At 41.2% G+C, this 23,999-nt stretch overlaps 1 protein-coding gene across 3 annotated transcripts in view; it reads left to right on the top strand.

Annotated features, from left to right (window-relative positions):
• Positions 1-21,011: 21,011 nt before the first annotated feature.
• ADAM17 (ADAM metallopeptidase domain 17) overlaps positions 21,012-23,999 on the top strand; it is a 37,994-nt gene continuing 35,006 nt past the window's right edge. For 2 of the 3 annotated variants that reach the window (XR_012622681.1, XM_074820039.1), the window contains exon 1: positions 21,012-21,243. Coding sequence is in view for 1 of the 3 variants with exons in the window: in XM_074820039.1 (XP_074676140.1) it covers positions 21,147-21,243 (97 nt within the window). In the remaining 2 variants the exon portion in view is untranslated. The remainder of the gene's footprint in view (positions 21,244-23,999) is intronic. The other variant, XM_074820040.1, reaches the window with a different exon arrangement.

The following is a 23,999-nucleotide window of genomic DNA, read 5'->3' as shown; positions in this document are numbered from 1 at the left end:
TTGCAGCATTCTTGGTGTGATAGCAGCATACTTGTTATACCAGGAGACAAATCGTTTTATGGTTCTCTAAAACAAATTGAGCACTTGCTACTTTGCACCTGACTTTATTTTGTGCAGCACAAAGAAGTGTTGGAGACCAGAGTTAAGTTTGGTGGGGGGGTTTTTGGGTTTTGGAGAGTTTTTTTAAGTTTTTGACTTGGACACCCATCCACCCCCTTCCGCCCCCAAGCCAGTAGAAATGTTGATTCAGATAACCAGGATTTATGTGAGCATACAAAATACACTAATGTTTTAAATGTTAATGTGTTTTTCAAAGTAATAGTAACATCCTAAACATGTCTAAGAATTGTCTAATGCCACCTAAAATTATCTTCCATATCAAATGAAAAGTGTAAATTGGGCAGTAAATAATCATATATAGGAAAAGCATGAACTTTGAAATTTATTCTTAATGTTACTGGAAGACTACAGACTTGAGATCCCAATCCTAGAACTGAAATCCCAGACCTCTGTAACAAGAACTAACTGCCCTCTTTTGTGCGAGTGTAGCTAGATGACACAACTGCTGAAAGCTCCAGCAATTACAGCTTGGCCAGCTTTCAGATGAATAAAATGCCAGTGTGGGAAGGGTGAAATGTTAGTACCAGCTTTGGATTACTGCCACAATATTTTCCACTACGCTGCGAAGACTAACTTGCTAGAGGAATGCCTTTGTCATCTTCTGCCAGAATCCTTAAATCGATGAACGGACACAAGTTATTTCTCTGATAATAATGTGTAGCCTCAAACAATGCAATCAAGTATTTTAATACTTAAATTTATGTATGTGCGGGCTTGTTTAAGGGAGCTTTGTCTGTAGTGTAGAAGCTGTGCATTGACATCAGTGTAAGAAGCCCTGAGCTGAGATTCTGTAAATGCCATTAGAAGTGGCTCATAAGCTCTTTTATTGCAAATGATACTCTCAGTTGTCCAATCTCTTCACTTAGTTAAATCCTCATTCCTGCTGTTGTGGTCATCATAATTGTAAAATCCCTTTACTTTGGAAACAAAAGAACAGTTTGTAAAACCTCTTGGGGGGGGGAGAAGGGTGGGGTTTTTTAGGCCTTTGCTTCAAATTACATATGGCTGCTGATCTTATTGCTGAGCAGATGCTGGGTATTTCAGATTTGTTGTAAATCTGTTGGAAACAATAAAAGGGGCTCGTTACAGCCCTGTAAGAGGGAGGAAAAGGAGAGGGAGAAGAGATGTTTGGTTCTATGCTCTAAATTACTTAAATTGCACTCTCCAAGGAAAACTCCTGATGTGTTACGGCCAGGGAGTGATAAAGTTTGGTGTCAGCAGTGACAGCAATAACAAAGCTGTACATCATAACATACTTCACATAACTCAGTCTTCCAAAGAGATTTTGCGCATGTGTTAGAGATACTATGGCGTCTAGTACAGGAGGCATGAATCAGCCCAGTTAAGTTTAGATTAGAAAATACGTTTCTACTCACAGGACAAATTATGCCAATGTGAACTGGGAGGCAGCAGAATGCTTTGAGGCTGTTTTATAAAATGGCAGATGAAGGTCTTGTGGTGTTCTCATCCCTTCTGAAAAATCTGGACTACCATAAAAAGCTGCTTTTACTCTGTTAGCATCATTCCTGTTGGCTTCAATACATAGGTGGTTTAAATTTCATTTATACAGCTAATTTGATCAGAATAAATGGTCCAAACAAGATCTTGCTATCTGATCTAGTAGTTGAACTTTATTCATCACTTTATTCATCTTTAATGTTAGAATTTATCAGTTTAAATACAGGACCTTGAGATTATAACTCAGTTTTTATAGATCAGGTCTTCAGTAGGATTTTATGCAAACACTATTAGATTAGTTTTAGAGGTACCCGTGCAAAACATAGTTATGTTCTGAGGCTTTAAAGTATATACATACTTGTTAGTATGTAGCCATGCCGAAATGCACTAAATAAATGGTGGTGGCCAGTAAATATTGCATCAAGTGGAAGTTCTGTTATTCTCCTGGCAGTTTGTTGCTGTTCAGCTTCGTGGTTGATGTTTTTATCAGTGGGGAGGAACAGGAGGAACTTCTCAAGGAGTACCTGAAGTTTGTGTACAGTAGTATTGCAACTAGAGGCAGTTTAACTGACTCCATGTTTTTGCTGTTCCATTTTGTTCCTTCCCTCAATTTTTTTTCCATCTGTGACAGTTCGAGTAGTGCTCAGTGGGAGACAAAATGATGCTTTTGCTAGGCCCACTCTTTCATTACCAACTGAGTTCAAAACTACTCTGCTGTAGAACTTCTGTTGCTATAAATGTGTTTCTAATGTTCTGGTTACTCTCCTACTCTGCTCCACTCCAGCTGTCCGTGGCCTTGCCTCTCCTTTCTACCTGGTCCTCCTAAGGATCTGGAGCGAGGGCTGGGCATGCTGTATGGTTGGTGAAGAGATGCTGTTCTTGAAGGCACAAATGGTTCTCATCTCTTCCACCTTGGAAGTACGTGTAGGAGGGGATGGTCTCTGCACCGAGGTGCAAGGTGTGCAGGATCCTGGAGGAGAGGAGATACACCAAGATGATCACTACTGAAAGTGCACTGTGAGGCATGAGAATAAGGAAAGGAAGAGAGCCCATAGATCAGAGTAGTGTTGAATGCAAACACTGCTGTCTCTTACCTCCAAAGTGGAAAGAATTTAAAATATCCTGTCACTTAAAACAGCGGTGCATGGACATGCAGAGGCATAAAGGTCTCTTCTGTGGTCAAGGCTGAAAAGATGTTTATAGCTCTGTGGATGTAGTGGTCCATTTTTCTACAAGCAACAAGACAATACATTTATGTGCTGTTCTGTATCAAGAGTGCATGGTCACCTCTGGGGGAGCTGTGGAATGTGGGTCAAAACCAGCAGCTTTTGATAAATAACAATTTATAGAAATAATAATATAAATGGTTCCTATGGAGAAGAAAGCCTTAAATGTGCTAACCTAACCAATTAGAGACTTTTGCTTCAAAGTGGGACAATCTATGCCATGGTTTGTGTACTTAAAATAGGACTGGAGGAGACCCCCTAGATCATCACATCCCACTCAGTCCTATCACAGGCACTACACAGCATGTTTATCAAGCCTTATATTTAGAATTTTTTCCTCCTTTGCTACTGGAAGCCTGTTCCAGGTCCTCACCCTGCTGATAGCTAGAAATCCAAATAAAAAAGCTTACTCTTAGCCAGTTATAGCCACCTGTTTTTGTGTCAGTGCTGCCTGCTGGCTAAAATCCAGTAAGCATTCTGTTGTCAGAAGGACTGCGCAGAGAGAAATCATGGATCACAGTGCTCCAGGAACCTTTGGCGGCATGTGGGGATGGTAGGAGTTGCAGAGCTTCACTATGTCTATAACACAACTGTTTTTCAGAGGCGGATCCTAATGATGCACATCCGTTTGCTCAAGGTTTTGCTGATTTTAGTGGGGATTCAATTTCTGGATGGTCTGCAATAGTTAGATTTGTATTTTGTCAATTATTTGGTCGGTATGGGGCATTTTGTTTAGGGGTGTGTGTGCACAGAAACTGTATTGCAAAGGGAAAAAACGAGGAAGGAGGAATCTCTAAATTCTCATTTTGGTTACCTAATAGAATGATCTTTAACAGCATGGGCATTGACATTTGAAAAAAATATTTTTCCAAATTGCTGCTCTTTATAAAGGCGGCTCATTTGTTGTCTTAAATGTTGTTAGTCATTGGCAGGAAATGTTGCTTATCTGTCTGTCTTGATTGATGGGTCAACTGCAAATACCATTTTTGTCCAATTAGAGCCAGAGGAGAAAGGGTGGATCATTCTTGTCGAAGGCACTTCAATTTTCAAAAGATGCTCAAGCCTTCCAAATGTAACATAGTGTTTCTTTTCAGGCAGATACGAACATGAGATCAATATCAGCATCCTGGAACTTCATACTTTATTCCTTGACTTTCTAAATTTCACTTGTTGAGACAACTAGGCAGACCTCATTACAATTAATAAATCACTAGACTTAAACAGTGCAGTAGGAAAAATAATGGGAAAGGAAAGTTGGCTGTTCAGTGGATTTGTAATACTGGAATGCTTTTTTTTTTTTTTCTCTCTAATAGTACAAAATTGCTACATCCACTCCACTGAAAATGTTGCTGCAGGGTGCAGTGCAGAGTTCTCCAGTGAAGGATGATGGTCTAAAAATGTCACTACAAGAACTAATGTAGCTAAGCGTGTGAAGGCAGAGAAGGATGAGAATTTGGTGGCAAAAGGAAATGCTATAGCAAAGTTGAGTGGAGTTTGGAGAATCCCTGCCTAACTTAAGAAAGTGAATCCTTAAACCAAAGTACATGGTGGCACCTCCTAGTAAAACAAAGCAAACATGTCCTTTGGGAAAGGAGACGAACCTTAGGGAAATACTTGGACTGCCACTTGTAATTCAAATCATTGGACTTACTTGATGAGCATGGTGGTGTAGTCAAGGGGTACAAGATGGGGGTTATTCTCATTTGCAGGCAGCATGGAAGTTAGTAATGCTAAAGCTGCCGAAAGGGAAGTAGTTTGCCATTTCCTTACATGTAAGTTCTATCACCATTTCTCCATTTGTGTTCATTCATTTCTTTCCTTACTAAAGCAGTCCTGCTCTATACTGTCTGAGTGCTTGCACACTGAGATGTTCTGCTGAAGGATGGGGATCCAAGCACTGGGAGTAGTTTATCGAGGCAACCTCGAATACCTACAGTCAGCTAGCACTAGTGCTGAGTCTCCTGATAAGTCCACTCAGACCATCACGAGTACTGGCTGCTTCCTAAACTACTTACTGAACTAGTTGTTTGATTTTTTTTTAATTTTATTTTTTTTAGCCGGAAACCTATTGTTTAACTTGTCGAATTGAGTCATAGAAACTATTTCCTGTCTGAATGAAAACAGTGTCCCCAATTATCCCAAATATTGCACAATTTTTCTATTAAAAAGTTTTTACTGAGAATCAAATTCTGACTTTTTTTTTTTTTTGAAATGTATTTAAAATTGCTAGCTCTGAGTCTCTCATTAAGCATTTTTGCTCAGAAAAGAAGTCCTCAAAAGCTCTAGTAGTCATAGCCAAATGGGACTCTGAATTGCATTTCCATCTTACAGAAGACAGTTGGAAAGATAGCTGTGTGGGAAGTGATACACTGTGGGGAACAGTCATGCCCTGGCAGTGAGGATGGACTAGATGACCTAATTTCTCTTTTCCATTAGAGCTGTCTCTGATTCCCCAGGTAGTCATGCAAGCACATGACTGACAATAAGGATAAAAAAATATGGAAAACATACCTCCCAGCATAACAAATAAGTCCTGCTATTCTTGATTCCATCACCTTGCAAGCACTGATTAATTGAATGCCATCCTATATCGTTATGTTGGTCTTTTAGATGAAACCTTTAAAACTGACTTGCCATCTGCTCTGCCTGGAATTCAGAACTGCTTTCTCAGCTGCATGAGACATCTGCTTGATGCAGCTGATGAGTGACTATAAGCAAGATTTGAGAAGAACAGCTCAAAGAAGCAGTTGCAGGGGTAGTATACTCTATGCCCTGTTTTAATAACATCCCATACACCTCGTCTACAATTTTGGAAGTGCAGCACTGTGCTGACTACTTCTACATTATCATACCTTGTACACAAATTACATGGGCTTGCTGTGCCAACTCACAACAAGGTGCAAAATCAGTCTGTGTAGTTGGTTAGACTGTTGTTAAAATGGCTTTTTGCTGCTGCTTGTAAATCAGCCATGACCTGGCTGTAATGATCCAAAGGATTTATTTATTTTTTTTGGCAAGTGAAATCTTCCCTGACCATTTGCCAAATTTTCCTTTCCCATCACTTTGTGTTTCTTGCTGACTGACTGCTCTCCCTCAGTCAGGTAGCCTGTGGTCTTGCAGTGTCAGATCTTATCTGGGATATTAAGAATTTTGGAATCTGTATTTACATTATTATCATTGGACAAGTCTTTGAAATACATGTTATTAACATAACCTCATGCTGCAGAGTTTGCACATGAAATTTTATTCCCACTTCATGCATCCCATCTGTATTATTCTTCATTAACATTATTCACATCATACCTACAAACAAAATGAAATACTAAAGGCCAAAGAATCCTGACTGCAGCATTAAGGTGAGAATGGATTACAAGAATGCACTTAGGAAGACTTGTATCTAGGTGAAGAGAGGTGAGAGTGTACAAGATAAAGAACTTTAAAAAGCATAATACACTTACCAATAAAACACCACTGTTGTTTTGCTGGAAACTATGCCAAGCCAGCCTATTGCCTGAAAGTGGATGTTTACCCTTGAGATTCCTCACAACTCTGATCTGCAAATACTAGGTGGGTGCTCATCTAACCAGCTGAGACCCTGAAGGAATTTGCTTCTCAGATACATTTTGGAAGAAGTGTTGTAAGTTTTATTTCCTTCTCTGTAGGACAGAGTGGAGTAGTGCTTCATGCTGGAACTTTATGTCATATTCCTGCTACTGCTGCAGAAACCTAGAGTCTCTGCAGTGCCCAGTCTCTCCTGGCCGCTTCTTGTGGCTTTCTTTTTTAATAGTTGTGACTTTCAATATTTTTCTGTAGGTATTTTGTGTTACAGGATGTTGAAACCCTGCTTTGTAGCCCAGATTTATGGATTATGTTTTGTGGAGCCTCTGAAGTAGATGTCTGTTACATGCTTGCTTGGATGTAAAAGGTTGGACCAGTCCTGTGTTCCTTTGGCACTGGTAATCAGCTCTTTTCTCCTTGTATGGGCCACAGGAAGAGCCTTCTCCACTCTGCCACCTGTGGAGCCAGAGGCAAGGACAATGTACAGGGGTGTCAATTGTTTTCTATGCCCCGCATTTCTCTTCCTATTTTCCTGTGCAGAGCGATCCCAATTTCTGAAACAGACAATGACAAAAAATCCCCAAGCTTTTAAGAAATATAAATAATGTGGATTATAAAAATCTTATTGGTTAATAAGAAAACTGATAATGGAGAAAGTTTAACTTTAACATTTAGAAATGAGGAATGATTGACTACTGAGGGCCCTTTATGGAAGAAATGACCAAGAATTCAAAATTCTCCATTTAACAGCATATTTCCTGTCTGTTGCTACTTGTTTTTTCCCTTGTCTTGTGAAGTTTTTCCATGTTTTCCTTTTCCAAATGGAATAGATTGTTGCTGTTCAGAGAAACTGCCTCAGAGACCTACCTCATTGAGACAAAAGTAACTCGTAGATCTAGTTTGATGTATTTTTCTTTGTTTTCCTTCCTTGTCACTCAGCTTTCATATTCACTTGCATCCACCCACTCCCAAAACTCTTAACTTGCTATTAGTAATTTGTTTACTTGTGTGCTTACTTCAAACATCCTTGGCCTCAAAACACCACACCTTGCTTTTTAACAATGTTGCAGGATGAAATGTATCAGTCTGAGCCTTATAGATTTCAGCAACCCAAAGGCTATGTTGATTTATCCTTGCTGCCAGTGGTGTCTGAGGACTGTTTATTTAAACGGGAATTGCTGCGGTACAAAGCTCCAGTGGCAGCTTGCCCTCCTGGGCTATGCTTCCTATGCTGACAACCAGTTCCTGCACTGGATACGTGCTCTGGAGGATCCCTCCGAGGCCACAGCTGTGTGGGCAATTTAGTCCAGCATAAATCCATACTGCCTCCAAAACCTTCTGCTGTCTAATCTGTGCTTGTCCCTAGTGCCTCCCTTAGGTTGCATCAGGTAGCCTGAATGCAAAACCCAATATGAAGTTGAACACCGTTCACTTACCACCTCCCCAGCCATGTGCTGACCCACACATCGTCTAGGTCTGCAACAAGACAAACGCATGGGAGGAGAGACCAGGAGGACTACCCCTCCCCACAGCAACGCAAATTGCTACTTAACAAAAACCTGAGTTCAAAGACTTTTTGGACACCCCTATTTGTCAGACTCAAAGCAGGTTTATTTGTCTGGTTTGCACAAGATTCTGGGTCTGGTCTTGTAATGGTTATTGATGGCTTAAAGTAAGTGATACCAGCTTTGCACTCATTAGGGTTGCATGACAAAAGTCTCTTTAGGGGTAATGCTTTCCAGCAGTGAAAGCTCACAAGACTCAAAAATAAATTGCACAAAAAGAAGAGTTGTATCAAAAAGACAAAAATTATGATCTTCACCAAGGAAAGAACCTTGGTATCCTTAGCAGAACCGTCAATCCAAATGACACCCTAGAAGAACACAGGCATGGTAAGCAAACATGGGTCTTGCTACAATTTTCATGTATTCTGTATGATCCAAATTTCTTCCTACCTTCACAGTTGGGTCTAGGGGTAAAAAATAATTTTAAGCATCAAAAGACAAACTTTGTTTTCAGTCTTCCAGTGCTTTATTGGGTGGGAGGCTGTTTCTGTAGCATTTAGAATGAAATGTCCTGGTACTGATGCCTGTAATTAAGGAAATGGGAGAATATGAGATTAATACAACAAACAAGATGATCTGATAATTACCCACAGAAAACTCGTTCACTAAAAAAGTTTAACTGATTAAAATGAAACAATCTAGGGCAAGACTTCTATTAATTTCAATTGGGAAGCCAAGAATATTTGGAATCCCCACTTTAAAACTATAACCTAAAAGTTGCACCTCTTTTCTGGGAAGTAAAAGGGTGGGAAAATAATAAGCAATGTGCCAACTGGTTTCAGTTGTGCTGCTGTGTGTATACTGAAATACATATTTATAAATATTGTACATATTTTAATATGTATTTGTGTATATTTATTTATTTATGTGACCATGTCTGCTTGCAGAAGACTGACTCATTTCATTTTGGAAATTAGTTATAATCAGATGGTAACAACTTTTGGTTACTAAGGACCTAGGCTGAACCCACGCCAGTAACCACACATCATCAGCTCTAAGTTTGCAGTCCTCTGAGCCACTCATGCCTTTGCATAACTCAGATTTCTGGACTCAATTGGGGAGTTAAAGTTAAAATTTTGCATCAAATACATTGCTTTGATTATGGCATCTTAGGTGAAGACTATTTAGAAACTGCATTCAACACAGTAATTACTGGTCATGTCTGGAAAAACAGAAATAAAAGTATAAGTACTTAAAGACAAACTATTTTCTGTATGTTCTTGTAGACTCACATAAGAATAGCCAGTTAAATATCAATACTTTAAGTAAATTTAACTTTTCAAATAGCTCATTTGAGCATTGTTTCAGTTATTATAGGAAATACTAGAGGCTTGCACAGTAAAAACAACCATGTAAAAGTCTAATAAACTCATACAATATAAAAAACTGCTCAGGTTTACTCACTATCCTATATGCAATATCTTTGCATTAATAAGATCAAGACAAGTAATATACATTTGGAGATCTTACAAAAACATCTCCTCAGACTGTTTCTCTACATTGCACAAATTGCACATGCATTTATAAAATACAGCCATTGGTTTATGGTTTTATACTTTACTGATTATAAATTTTTATAGCTTAATATCACATCAGCGTTGCTCTTATCATTAGAGAATGTTGTCAGACACTAACAGGGCAAATATTTCAATAAAAGCAGACTAGTTTCACTAATGCTTTAGAGTCATAAAATCATTAAGGCTGGAAGGGACCTCTGGAAATCACCTGGTTCAGATCTCCTCTCAGAGCAAGTCCAACTTCAGAGTTACAGGTTCCTTAGGGCCTTGTCTTTCAAACACACTTAATGCTAAACACTCCTAATACTCTACATAGCATTAACATAGGCAGTTGTTCTCACTAATCCACTAACAAACGGATACATTAGACTTAACCTGTGTTAACACTCCCCCACTATACTTATTTCACCTTACATAAACACCAGTTTAGCTGTTTTTCTCTCAAGACGATAACTGCTTTTATATTATTTTATTTTTATTTTAGACCCCTTATTGCAAAAAGCCAATAAGTACAAATATGTTTGTGTAGTCGGTGGTGGTGGTTTTATTCTTGGTGAGCTATCATTGCATTCTGAAGAGTGGACCTTGGTGCATTACACTTTAGGCTGCTATTACTCAGATATTAATAAAAGCCAATAATATGTATTCTTAAGGGAAAAAGACCTGGATTTGTATCAGCTGTAGTAAAGGAGAAAACATGTCCAACAGCAACACACTAAAATCCAACTGGTTTAATTTTGTTCTAATCAATCTAGTGTTTGTAAAGTGTCCTGAAAAGTGATGTTTTCTTTAATCTCACTATAATTGCATCAAAAAAAGTAGCAATGCATCCTTGCTTACACTGATTCCAGCAATGTTTCTCATCAAAAGACATAGAAGAACTAGCTTTTGGACCAAAAGGACAGTTTGATTTGCAGAGGACAGTCTGCTGATTTTACTAATTCCTACTGGGAAATGACTCCTGAAGAAAGGCCTCTGTAAGTACATCTGATCAGCCCGTAATTCTGCCACAGATACCCAGCCAGGACAACCATGGTTGTAAGAGTCTAAGGGCTTTGTGATGCAGCCACTGCTGCCCAGGAAGTTGTATTGAGAACAATTCCTATGTAAAAGGTGGAGGCCCATGGTATTCCATCACAAGTGTTAGCACCTCAGACACAGATGTCAGCTGTCTTCCAGACAACCCAGGAATTGGAACAAGTGCAGACCCTGATTCTGCATAACTATTTACCCCTTTCACTCCTTTTTGTTACCCATATATGTGAAGAACACAAATAAGTGAAAAAACCAACCAGCCAACGAAATAAACTATGAATGTACCTGAGAGTTCAGTGCGGTTCAATTACAAATACATCAAGGACAAACCATATTCATCACCATTTACCTGGTCAAATTGGAACAGTTTTTGTGAAGCTCAAAGACGAAAGGGAAGGTAGAGGAGAAGGAGGTATCAAGGGGACAAGTGCAAGAGCAAAAGCTCTGATGGCACTACAGAGTTTGATTTTTTTCCTCTTAAACTTTTTCTTGGTCACCTTGTTGACCTCCCCATCGTTCGTGGCCCTCTTTATGGTGGGTTGCAGAGTCCTCCTTTGCCCCGGCCCCATGGGGTCAGCTTTTCTCAGCATCCTAGAGAAAGCAGGAACAGTTACCCACTGCTGGTTTCTGACAGCAGAGTAAGTTTGATTCAGCTGAAGCCAGGTCTACAAGTAACATAAGATCAGAATCAGGCCTTCTGTGTGTGTCTTAGAGATATGAACTCTATCCTTTGAACTGCATTCTTGATGATATTTGTCACACATTTCCTCAGTGACTTCAAAGAGTTTGAGTCCTTTGATTACAGTGCTGTTTACCTACTATCTTAACTAACAGGCATTTGCTCAGAACAGACATTCACTCAAACACTCCCTTTATTATCTTTTCCCTCAAGTGCAAAAATACTTTCACTTACAAACAGCCATATTAACATCCCTGGTTAAATATAAAGCAGTATTCTTTTGAGATCAAAAACATTAGAAGAGTGATAACCAAATATGAGTTTCTGTCCTAGATTTGCAGTAAACTCTGTGCCTGTGCTTTCTGCTTTAGGGACCTTAGAAACTTCCTGCCTAGCAGTTCTTCACCATTAACAGTATGTAGTCACATGTGAGAAACAGGAGCTCACTTTTCAATCTTACTTTTTGTAAAGAAAATTGTCTCTTGTCTCTAAGATAATCACTTAAAAATGGGTCTAGCACTATGCTTATTTTCAGGTTATTTCCCAGTTCTTTGAAATAGGTGCGTAGGTCAGCAGGTGTGTAATAACTATGAATAGTTGGCACTTACACTGCATACTTAATGTATATCAATATCCACGCTCTACCATTGGAAAAATAATTCACACACAGAAAGGTGAAGAGATTTAGACTAAGGTCTCCCCACTTCTGTAACCTTGAGTTACTTACAGTTGAAGAAGTATTTTGGCCAATTGTTCCCTTACTGTGTCCCATGAGCCACTGGTATGGGCTCTGCAGAACCATATGAAAACATGTTTTCAAGTAGAATTTTAGTAACAGGGTACAATAAGTTTTGAGAGTTGACTACACTCCAGTGGTCCAAACTGTTTGGAGGCTACTGATCTAGTTTGAAAATCGTGATTACAGAATTACCAAAGTGCTCCCAGGTGCCTTATGACAGCACAGCTGTGTTACCAGTGAAATCTAAGTCACAGCTCAATTAATAAGATAGCTCAGTGGCATATTTGCTGACCCAGAGGGCGGATCTCTCAAGGCTTTTTACTATCACTACATTTTACTACCACTTCCAACCAAACCTCTCCAGGTAGGCCAGGAAAAGGATGAGAGCCTGCACAGGTGTAGTAAGGGAACATGCCTTCTAGTAACACTCTCCTGAGGCAGAAGTGTCCCTTGGAAGTACGCTTCTCTTTGTCTTCCTGTTGTGTGTCCTATACCAGATCTAGCTGATGAGCAAATCACAGAGGAGTGTAATCAGGTAGGGCTGGGGAGTGGCAATTGTATGAGTCACATTTTCAGCATATGGAACTGAAAAGCCTGCAGTAGAGACAGAAATGAGGCACCATGAAAATGAGAGATCAAAGGCATATAAATACAAAGACATATAAAATTAAGCTCAGCTGATGGGCAGGTGACTCTTGAATCACATATAGGTCTTAAGCAGTTCGAGTGCAGCTCCTGCATCAAAGCTCTGTCACGAGGGTGGCCAGTCTGGGTAATCTGAACTCCAGCTGTTAGATGAAGTGAGCCAGCTGGTGCTCCCAAGCCTGACATCAGCAGGTTGTCTGCAGGTCAAAGACACATGCAGGCCCATTTTGCAGTGCTGAACTGGTGTCCCTGATGCAGGCTGCTCACAGAGATTTCCCTTTCTCTTTGGAAATAGGTGGCATGTGCAGATTCTGGTCACGTGAAGATTTTGGTATAGTGTTCACAGACCCAAGGCATTTGGTGAACTTCTTTTCTTTGCAAAGAAGAGACTTAAAAATAAATCCTTTTGGTTTTGCTCATGCAGTCAGCAGAACTATTTTGTCTGAGAAAGAACTGTGAGGAGTTGGATCCAGATTTCCTGCTCAGTGCAGTCATTTACACCTATTCAGAGTGTGAAGTACTTGCTAGCCTGGAGCAGTAATGCTTCACACTTATATTGCTCAGATACCAATAAATTGACAGGGTCAAAAATAAATAAGGAGAATAAAACCTCTGAACAGGTTGATAGCTTGTTGGCACTGAGGGCTGCACCAGCTCAGCAAAAAGCTGCCTGTATTCCTCCCATTCTGGGGAGAATGGGTTCAATCAGCCAGTGGTGCAACCCAGGGTAAATCTCCTCTGTCCTGCTGCTGCAAAGCCACCAGATCACTACAGGAAGATCAGAATTTCTTCTTCCTCTCATCCTGGTCTTTTCGCTCCATTGAGGCTCTAAGATGGTACCCAGAGGAGCATTAAGACAGACACGCAACTCCCATTGTATAGGAGAATCACTGCAACATCCCATCCCAGCAGGTTTTTCAAGAGCACCTGATTCTGCAAGAGGCTCTGGGCTCCTGTTCTCACCGTGGAACCCAAGGAAGATACATGGTCATATTTGCTTGGCTGAGGCATTTGTCTCTTCTCAAGCAACTCTCGGCGATGCCACATTCACAAGTGTGGTCTGCTACAGCTCTAAGGAGGAATACCAAGCAAAGTCTAATGCTACGTTCCATGTATTCCATGAATTGCTCTCTATTTGAGATCTTGCCAAAAAAACTAGAAGGCATTAATCCATTCCAGCACAGCCTCTTTCTAGCCCACTCTTTTTCTGTTTCTTTGTAATGCAGATTGTAGGCCATTCAATACATTAATTTTTCATAGCATGTTTAAGTCTCCATTTACACTTAAATCCCATATTGCCAATGTAGCTTGTGAGAAAAAAAACAACAAAACAGGAGTCCCACTTTGCTGCTCTCACTCATGAGAATAAAATTCACTTGTGAAGCCACTGAATACTGATTCAGAATATGCCTGAGTTTCATTTGTCTCTTATAAAGCTTCCCGTTCAATTCTAAGCCTATACAGGGACTGTTCATATGTATACACAGACATAGATACGTATACATACACACAAGTATATGACCAAAGCAGTCAGCATAACGTAGATTCCCAGCAGATCTTTCCAAAGATCAGTTAAAATTTCTATTAATTTTTTTTTTTGCACTTCAGTAGATGTTCAGTTGTCCAGCTGCCAGGTTTTGCTTGGGTTGCTGGAGTGTACTGGCAATCAGTTCCCTCTGTCTGATACACCAAAATAGTACAGCTGGAGACTAGCCCACATTTTATTACTTTCCAAAAGCTCCACATTAGCTGCCTTTACATTAACAGCACCTCCTGGAGATATATTAGCCTGATCAAAAATATTGCCCAGAAGAAATACATTGTATCTTACCAAATACTTAAGATTCTCTTTTCTTCTGTTATATTTCAAATCAGAGAAGCTTTTCCTGAGGAGAGAAAAGAGAACTAGTAAAAACACCTGATGTCCTCTGAAAAGCAGGAGACTAGTACCAGAGATGTTAACTTTTACCAGTGTCTGTGACAGCTGTTCTGTGGGTAAGAGAAATCACCAGGATATATGTTAAATCACTGGGATGTATTTTAGAACCAGAACATAATGAAACCTCGCAATTTGAAATTAGGCCTTGTTCTTTTTTTTCTTACTGTAGCCATGAGTGTTACCAAAAAATTGCATTGGTGAAGAAAAAATCTGGTACCAAACAAAGCTAAAAAATGGATCCTTTGAACTTAAAAGGAAGCATGTTGCTTTGTGACATTTATACATATTTATAAATGTAATGCCAGTGCTGACAGTAGATTAAAAATTACGAATAAACTGTCACAATGATCAAACAGAATAGAATGTGTCCCTCCACTACATATTTCAAGGTCATTTCAGGCCATATTTTGTGACATGTGCACAGTGGAACCAGAGGCACAGGACCTGTTCACAACAGCATTAATGCTAAGAGAACTGCCTAAATTGCCTAAAGTGATTTAGGATGAGATTTAAAACCCCATCCTGCTTCCATTTAAAGCAGTGTCAAAGCTTGGGTTCTCTGAACAGGGCTGGGATGCCTGTGAAAGTATGAACCAACCACCTTGGCAGAGCGCATCCAGAGATGTCTGTAAAGGTGAGAAAGGCAGGTGTGAAACTACCCAGCAAATCATAAAGATGAATGGTTTATATCCATCATTCTGTCACGGAACACTAGAAGACTCTGGAAAACTGAATGGGTTTGCCATTGACAAATTAATCCACTGATGGATCTTAAATATGTATGTCTAGTTCTAAGACAGTAGCAAGCTTTAAAAATGGAAAGGTGTTTTTTGTTTCTCTTAAGATCTCTATTAGGACAAAAGAGCACCAGTCAGATGGCAGAAGCATCTTCATTATCTATATTTTTAATTCTACATAAACATGTGCCACCTTTCCTAAGAACTGGAAAGGAATAGACAGAAGACTGGCAGCACCATCTCCTGGCAGATATAAGAAATAGGGACCACTTTGTGTCAGAAAGTAGGGCCAAGTAATTTCTTTGTGGATTTTAAAAAGACTGTAACAGGAAGTAACTTCACAAGAGTATATTCCCTCCCTAAGAAGATTGACTTTGATATGCTTCAGGGAAGAAAAGCATTATGTGTTATTATAATTATGGAGAACACATACTCACGATTATGAAGAACAAATTCAGGTTGCTTCTGCCTTGAAAAAGCTCTCTCATGTTGGCGCCTCTGCATTCCTTTACATTGCAGTAATAGAAGATTTCAAAACTGGCACAGCAGGTAAGTTAGTCCAGTTGCAGCGTATTAGTGTAGTCCTGGAAGACCATAGAAGTTGCTTGTAGTCAGAAAATAATGGAATGTGTAGATTTCAAGAGTTGTAGCCAAGTTTCTGTCTTGCTGACTAGGTAGGGGAAATAGCGGGAAAAGACTATTAATAATGTAAACATCTGGATCATTAATCTGGAATGCTATTACACATATTTAGAAAGTGACAACAGTCCAAACAGCACTAAGTAAGGGTGAGGCCTTCGAAGTAATGAAAGGCTGTAAGGGAAAAAAAAATCTATGGAGATAAAAGAGAGGAGACTAAGTCAGATGACTTGGTAAAGGACAGCCATGGAAGAGAATAGAGGAGAAGACAAAAATTTGAGGAAGAGAGAAATGCTAGAAACTTCTACACTTTTTCTTGAACAGTACAGAACTGGTATGCCACGGGAGTCCAGATCTCATTTATCAGAACAGTCTCAATCAGCAAGAGGGCGAAGATTTAACCTCAGCAAATAGGACCTAAGCATACCAGTCTTCTTGTCTATTAACTCTTGCAGATCTGTTCTTGCTATTAGGTCGCATGTTCCGTGGTATTAAACAAACACAAAGCCCTCCTTGTATTACACAAACACAGATGGTGGTTTGCTGTTGGGTTTTTTCCATGTTTTGGAAGTTATTTTACTTTGAGAAACTCCCAAGTGCTTTTAAGGATATTTTTTGCAGATGATCATGAATGTTGAAGAAACTTATGAACCCATTCATTCCATCCTCCTCCCAAAGGAAGAACACTCCTTATAGGAGATTGCACTTCCCAGGACTTTGCCCAACTTAGTTTCAAAAGCCACAAGTAACAGGGGTTCCAATAATTCCCATGGGAAAATATGTGGCTTTATGCAGCCTACGGTCTCCCACAGGAGTGGGGTGGGGCTCTGCTTATCTCTTTAGCTCAGAACCAAGATCAGGCCTTTTTCCTCGGGGCTTCATTTACTATTCAAACATTCACAAAACAAAGGTAATCCTCCATACTCCTCCAGGGCCTGCCACAAAATGCACCTTCCTTTCTAATCAAATTATTAAACTGTATATTTTAGGAATCGATCTGGTTAGTGGGCTAACCTCTTTCTGTCAAATACTTATTCTCAAAGGAACTCTTCTTCTGAACAGGGTTAGCTGTCCGGTTAGCTGTCCAGTTAACTCTCTCTGCACTTTAGCTTTCATTATTAACACAGAACATCATATTTTACTGGCTATATATATTCAATTCCTTTGTTTCTTTTTTTATTCAAGGTACTGTTCTTGTGTTATTTCTCACCAAAACACACTACGTGCTGTCTCCCACTAATTTCTAATCATACCCTATGTGTTTATCATATCCTTGTTTAAGCCCTAATCACATTAATAAAATGGCTCAAGTTCCTTAACAGGGGAAGGGAAGAATGTATTCCTATCAACACACTCCCAAAGTGCCCTTGTACTGGACACAAGATCATATATTTGCATAAACTAATTAACAAAAAAAATCACACTCTGACATGCCATCAGACTAACCTACTGATACAAAATAAATTAGTTATTAATGTAAACAATTACACTTTCCCTAATTACTATTTACTGTTTTGCTATTACATTGTTTAAACACCTTAATCTAACAACTCCATTGTGATGGGCTCTATCAAAACACAAATCACAGTCAGTCTATAACCCTAAAAATATTTACAAGCAATCAACATTTATTGTTAAGGTGTCCTTGTGAGATCAGAAGTAAATGGAAGAAACAAATATATTCAGTGGGAAAATTCAGAAAAAGAAACCTTTTACGTGGCTTTCTGTATCTTGCTTTACAAGTTACAAAATAGTGAGAGATAAGAAAGTCCATCCATCCATAAGAAAATGGATCTGTACTGGACCTCTTCAGTTCAATATATGATCTGAAAATAGGGATAAATAGTTTGCAGATAAAACAAAATTATTACAGAAAGTTCCATTTAAAGTTGATTCTAAGAGTTGCAGAAAGAACCTGCAATATTAAATGACATCTGATAAAATGGCAAATGAAAATTGATGTTTATAAATGCCAAGTATAACCTTCACCCAATACCATGATGAGCACTTGTTTAGTTGTTACTATTTTGGAAAGAGATATTGGAAAGCTGGTGTAGCATCAGCTACCTGAAATCTCAACTCTGTACTCAGCAGATGTCAGAAAATAGGACAGTCACTAGAATTAAGACATGAGCAGAGGAAAAGGATATAATATATACTCCAGAATGGGTACGTTATATCTAGAAAAATACAGAAAGAGGTAACTAGAATGAGCACAAGAGAAGACTAACCAAAATCAGACTTTTCATTTGGGGGAAAAAAAAAAGTCTCAGAGAGTTGCAATAGATCTCATGAATGACATCAAAGGGAAGAGTTATAAAAGGTATAAAATTCAACAATAAATCTTTTTCAAGAGGATTTCAATAATCTTAGTGTACCAAGTGCCAGAAGCTTGCTAGGTTCTGAAACCCACCAACTGAAAAGCACCGCTCAGAGATGACAAGGCCATAGTGGAAGACCTAAGAGAACTTCCTGTGTGTGTTTCTCTGCTGGAACATCTCATCATCAGCCTTCTCACTGATCTGTTTCAAACTGAGATGTTGACTTAAAAAAAGGTTCATGAATTAAGAGTAGACAAAATGAACGGTAACAGATTCTCAACGGATTCTCTCCATTCAAGAAACTCGAGGATGAAATAACTGAAATTCTTATGTGGTGTAAATTCCTGTTTAAAACTTTCCTGGCATCTGAGAAGTGGATTGTATCAAATGTTACATTATTTTTTAGAAATGTTTCTAGGGGAAAGCTGGTGAACCATTAAAACTGACACCTGTTCTGCACAGATTAGTAACAACTAGAGTTAGTGCATACATGGACAGGTATGATTCATTAGGGAAAGGTTAACATGGGTTTTGTCAACACTGTTTCTGCAAAGAGAAGTCTTGCCTTATAAACTTCGTATGAAATTTTCTGAATGTGTCAGCAAGCACTTGGATAAGAGGGACTGGGGAGATATAGTTTACTGAGATTTCTGAAAGACTTTCAGCACTTTTTTGCCAAAGGTTCTTAAGGAAACTAAGCAACCATGGGACAAAAGAGAAGATCCCTGCATGCATTAAAATGTCGTTAAAAGACTAAATGGTCAGTTTTCACAGTGAAAGGAAGTCACTAATGCACCTTCACATCTCTGTGCTTATTCATAAATAATTTGAATAAGGAGGTGAGGAGTGGTGAGACAAAGCTTGCTGATGATATCGTGTTATTCATGGAAAGAAAGAAAAGGTGTGGCTGAGAAGAATTGCGGAAAGACCTTTCAATACTTGGGCCTCCATTACCCACACTCATGCTCTACATTATGGGAGACATCTTAATGGTTCTGGCACAGGACCTAATGGAGACCCATGCTCTTCTGAAGCCTCAGTAAGATAAGCTGTGTCATTTGAAATAGCACTAGACACCTACATATGGGTAACTGAATTGAGCCTTCAGTGACTAGCAGTAAAATGATAGATGACTGTGAATATAGACAGATGCAAAGTAATCCACGTGAGGAAAACACAGTTTTACATTACATTGAGAATAACAGTTTCTGAACTGACCATTACACTTCAGGAGTGAGATTTTGGAAATTTAATGTTATTTGTAGGACAATGTCAGCTCAGTGGAAATCGACATCACATTGAAAGTTAGAAATATTTAGGAACAATATTGAGAACAAGACAGGGAATACTGTTATGCCACTTATAAATTCACTGTATGCCCCTATCCTGAACAGTGTGTGCAGTTCCAGTCCCACCAGTACGAACAGGAATAGTAGAATTGGCAAATTCACAGAATAGCAACAAACATCTGCCACTGAAAGAAGAACTAAATTTCTCTTGAACTTGTCAGTCTGTAAGAGAAGTCATACAAACCGAAAGGGGATCTCATGGAGGCTATAAAGTGATGACCGGCTTCAAGAAAGCAAAATTGTTTACTGTCCTTTCTAAAGCAAGAAGCAGGGGTCATCAAATGGTGTCATGAAATGTCAGGCTGAAAGCAAAGAAAGTAATTCTTCATACATACAAGTACACCACGGAACTCCCTGCCGCAGGATGTTATGGATGCTAGAAGCTTACAAGCAGTAGAGGGTCAACTGGAGAAATGTCTGGAGTAGATGCACTGAGAGCTGCTAAGCAAGAAGAAATAAGCTCTGATTTAGGGAGTCAGTAGATGCAAATTGTTGGAAATTCAAAGCGGACCCACTGGAAGCTTCACCAGCAGCTTGGCCTCTTATTATCTACCTGTCTTTGGAGACAAGAAACTGGGAGACATATACTCTTGGTTTAAGCACTATGTCTGTCCTTATGTTCTTATGAAAAACTGAGTAAGGAATAATTTTATTCATGCTATAGCTATTCAAGTATTTCAGGTTAACCGATGAGCAGTGTGGCAGAAAGCAGGATGGGTGATGGTGACGTTTTTTCTCCATTTTTGCTGAGTATATAATTTGCAATCATCTTTGCTAGAGGCATCTGCAAATAGGGAAGAGATTAAGCAAATTCCAGAGAACATTAACCGGCACACTAAAGTGCCACTGTAACTCAAGCATGTTTTCCGATGTTTTTATGGCAATAAGGTGTGCTGTTTGGGAACCGTTGACTCATTATTTGTACCAAGTGCCACAATCTTCAGTCGCGCTAAGAAAACTACACAAAACTGCGTAAAGTCATCTAGTAAAGCCACTCGCACGGCCCGAGGAAAAACTCTTCTGCGAGTTGCAAACGCAGCTGTACAAGATATCACTGTGCATGTGAGAAGATGTGAGAGCGCTCGAGTCCAGCTCAAGGTGGGCCTGCATCCCGAACTCACCCCAAAGAGGGGCTGCAGAAACAGAGAACCCTTTCCCTTTCCAGATGGCAGGCGGGAAGCTTGTTCCCCCTCCGGGAGACAGGTAAGAGTGCCGTGGCCAGGATGCCCCGAGAACGCGAGCGCCCTTGCGGGGCGGAATGGTGCACACAGCGCCTCACGCCCTCACAGCGCAACCGTGGCTGGAGACAACAGCTGCGGTACACCACCCACACCGCGCCGAGGGCGGGCTGCCCCCGCCGCCGCCCCGGAGGAGCCGTGCTCCCGCCAGGGCCTCCCCTCCCCTCCCCTCCCCTCAGCGCCCGCCCCCGCCGCCTAAGATGGCGGCCCCGCCCTCACCCACAATGCTCCGTGGGCAGTCGCCGCGCTTCCGGGTGCGGGCCCAGGAGGGCGGCGGGCCCGGCACGGCGCGAGGGGCCGCGGGGCGGGCAGAGGGTGAAGCTTCCCCGACCGAATGTGAACGAGCGGGCGGACGGAGCGGGAGGGAGCCGCGCCCGGACCATGAGGCTCCGACTGTGGCTGGTTCCTGCCCTGGTGTTGCTGTGGGGGCCGGGCGGGCCGGAGGCGCTGGGGCGCCCGCCGCGCCGGCAGCGCTACGGTAAGGGGCAGGACGGGACCACGGCAGCCGCGGCGGCGGGGTGGGGGGGGGCTGTGAGGGAGATAGCGCTGCTGCGGGGCGAGGGCAGAGGGGCACGTCCGCCTCTGCCGGAGGGCAGCGGTGGGGTGGGGAGAGACCACTGCCCGGGGGCGGGGGGGGGATGGAGAGAGAGCGAGAGAACACTGCCCGGGGGCGGGGGTAGGAGAGGGGCTCCCAGCTCCCGAAAGGTAGCAGTGAGGTGAGGGAGAGACCACTGAGTGGGGGTGGGGGGGAACTGGGGGGAGACCACTGCTGCGGGGCGGGGGGAGAAGAGGCACACTCGCCTCTGCCAGGCAGCAGTGATGGGGTAACGCGTGGGGTGGGGGAGAGAGCACTGCCGCGGGTCGGGGGGTGTGGGGAGAGACCATCCCCATGGGGGGAGCACACCCGCCACTGCCAAGTGGGTAGGAGTGGAGAGAGGGGCGTGGGGCAGGGCCGGTGCTGTGGGGCACGGGAAGGAGCTGGGGACGCGGTGGCCTGGCTGAGCACCCGCCTGAAGGTCGGCCCGTGGCGGTGGGCAAGGCCGCGGCCTGCTCCCGTGCCTGCCTCAGGGTGGGTGGGTGGGTGTGCGCTGGGGAGCGCCCGCGGCGCAGGGGGCCCAGGGGACAGCGTGGGCCCCGGCCCCTCCCGCTGTGGTCGCCGTCCCCCTTCAGCTGAAGGTATCAGTGATGGGCAGCGTTTGGGGGTCACTGCTCTCAGTCAGGGGGTGATGAGACCACTTTGTCTTCCCACTCGAGGTCTGCTAAAGACTTTTGCTCACAGGAGTCTGCGTTATGTTAAGACAGGATAATCATATAAATGGCTTCCCTTCATAATTCTGGCTGGAGAGTCACCGTTGCAGAGAGAGCCTGAAGCTATTGGAGCTGAATGTGACTTCTAGAAGGCTTAATACAGAGGAGAGCCGTTGCTTTTTTTAACTTCTATAAACTTGGTTTTGCATCTAAACTTCAGAGTGAAGAAGTTGCAGACTTCTGTTCGATAAGCAAAAGCTGAAGTAGCAGATGAGCTCTTGCAAGAGCCAGTGGTCATATCTTACCCAGTCAGATGTCCTGTCTCCAGCTGGTGTGGCCAGTGGTGACTGCTTCAAGTCCTCTTTCTTTGCTGAGATCTCTTGGCAGATTTCCTGACAGGCATCCAAGGCTGTGCCTCTCCACCTCTCCTGCACCTGAGGTGGACTTGTGGTTCTGTACAGACCTCAGCAGTTGGTGACTGCAGGAAGGTCAGGGTTCAGTGGTGGATGCTCCAGGAAGTGTAATAGAAACAGAACAAACACAGTGTGCCCTTTCAACATCAGGCAGGTCAGGTAGCTCCTCACACTGAGGTTGCATCTTGGGCTGTCAGATTTTTATGCCTTCTAAAGGACTTGCCATTCATCTGCTATGAATATGTGTAATCTTTATCTGATAGCTTTTGTATTCTGGGCCTCTATCACCATGCCCAGACTGAGTTCTTCAATTTTATGAAATACTGCGTGGAGGAAAAACTTTCTTCTGTTTCTAAATTATGACCATTCCTGTTGTCAGAAATGGTCAGTATGGGAAGAATTATTGAAAGAATTACTCATTTTCTTCACAGCTTTAGTGACTTACAGATCCATATAATTTGTCTCGTTTGTAATCTTTTTTTTTGAGTGGGAAAATCTTAGTCTATATAATAATTCTTAGTATGGGAAAAAAATCATTATCGGTCTTTGTTACTTTTGTCTATATACTTTCTATTTGTAGGGGATTTTTATTTATTTGAGATATATGACCAGGACTGCAAGGCAATATTTGTGGTACAAAGGTACCATGGATTTATTGTGATGAATACTTTTGGTTCTGTTTTCTGAGTAGTTTTTTGGCCCTTTTTTTTTTTTTAATAGTCACTCCGAGATCTCTTCTTTTTTAATTTTTTATTTTTGAGTGATAATAACTATGCTGAAATACTTTGCTGCTTAGATGTAGTGAGAATTTATTTTCCTTGTGTTATTTCACACATTCACAGACAATTTCATCAAATGGTCTGTTCTGTCGTTCAGTAAACTAAATATATAAAAGCATAGTGTGAGGGAGCTTGAAAAATCCAGGTATGCTCCATTAACTGTTACATTTATCCACATACTTCATTTTTTCATAATGCTAATGTATATGAGGTGCTGTTTCGCTAGTGTTTTATTTAGCCACAGGTCTTGTAATTCACACTTTGTTGTTATTAGCTGTTTGTCAGGTAGGGACACTGAGTGTATTTGTTGATTAGGCCCCTCATGATGCCTGGAGTGGAAATTGGTGCTGCACTTACCACCTTTCAGGACACCTGCAGCAAGACCAGTGGCATGGAACTTGCATACCACAATTAGTAGTTGGCCAGTTAATTTTCTCAGTGCTTTATAACTCTTGGGTTAATACATTCATGTCCTGTTGACTTACTGCTCATTTTCTTGGCTTGTTCTAAAGCCCCTTTTCTTGAGTCTCGGAGGCAGATCCTTAGATTAATCCTATCAAGACAAGTTTTCGGGGATCTTTTTAGTCTCCTCTTCAGTGAATGCTATGGTCAATTATTCTCTTACTTTATGGTATTGGCCTTTAGCATTCATTCTTGGTGTTGTATTTGCAGCTTACTTCTTTTACAAGCCCCTTTGATTATTCAACAGGGTGATTTCTTATGATATAAAAGCTATTTCAGGTATTAGCTTTATGCCTTTTACAAGCTGTTCTTTAAAGTATCTTTGCCTTTTT

Source organism: Strix aluco, chromosome 3 (genome assembly GCF_031877795.1).
Source record: "Strix aluco isolate bStrAlu1 chromosome 3, bStrAlu1.hap1, whole genome shotgun sequence".
NCBI classification, from domain to species: domain Eukaryota; kingdom Metazoa; phylum Chordata; class Aves; order Strigiformes; family Strigidae; genus Strix; species Strix aluco.
The sequence above is the reverse complement of the archived record's forward strand: the minus strand, read 5'-3'. Positions and strand labels throughout refer to the sequence as shown.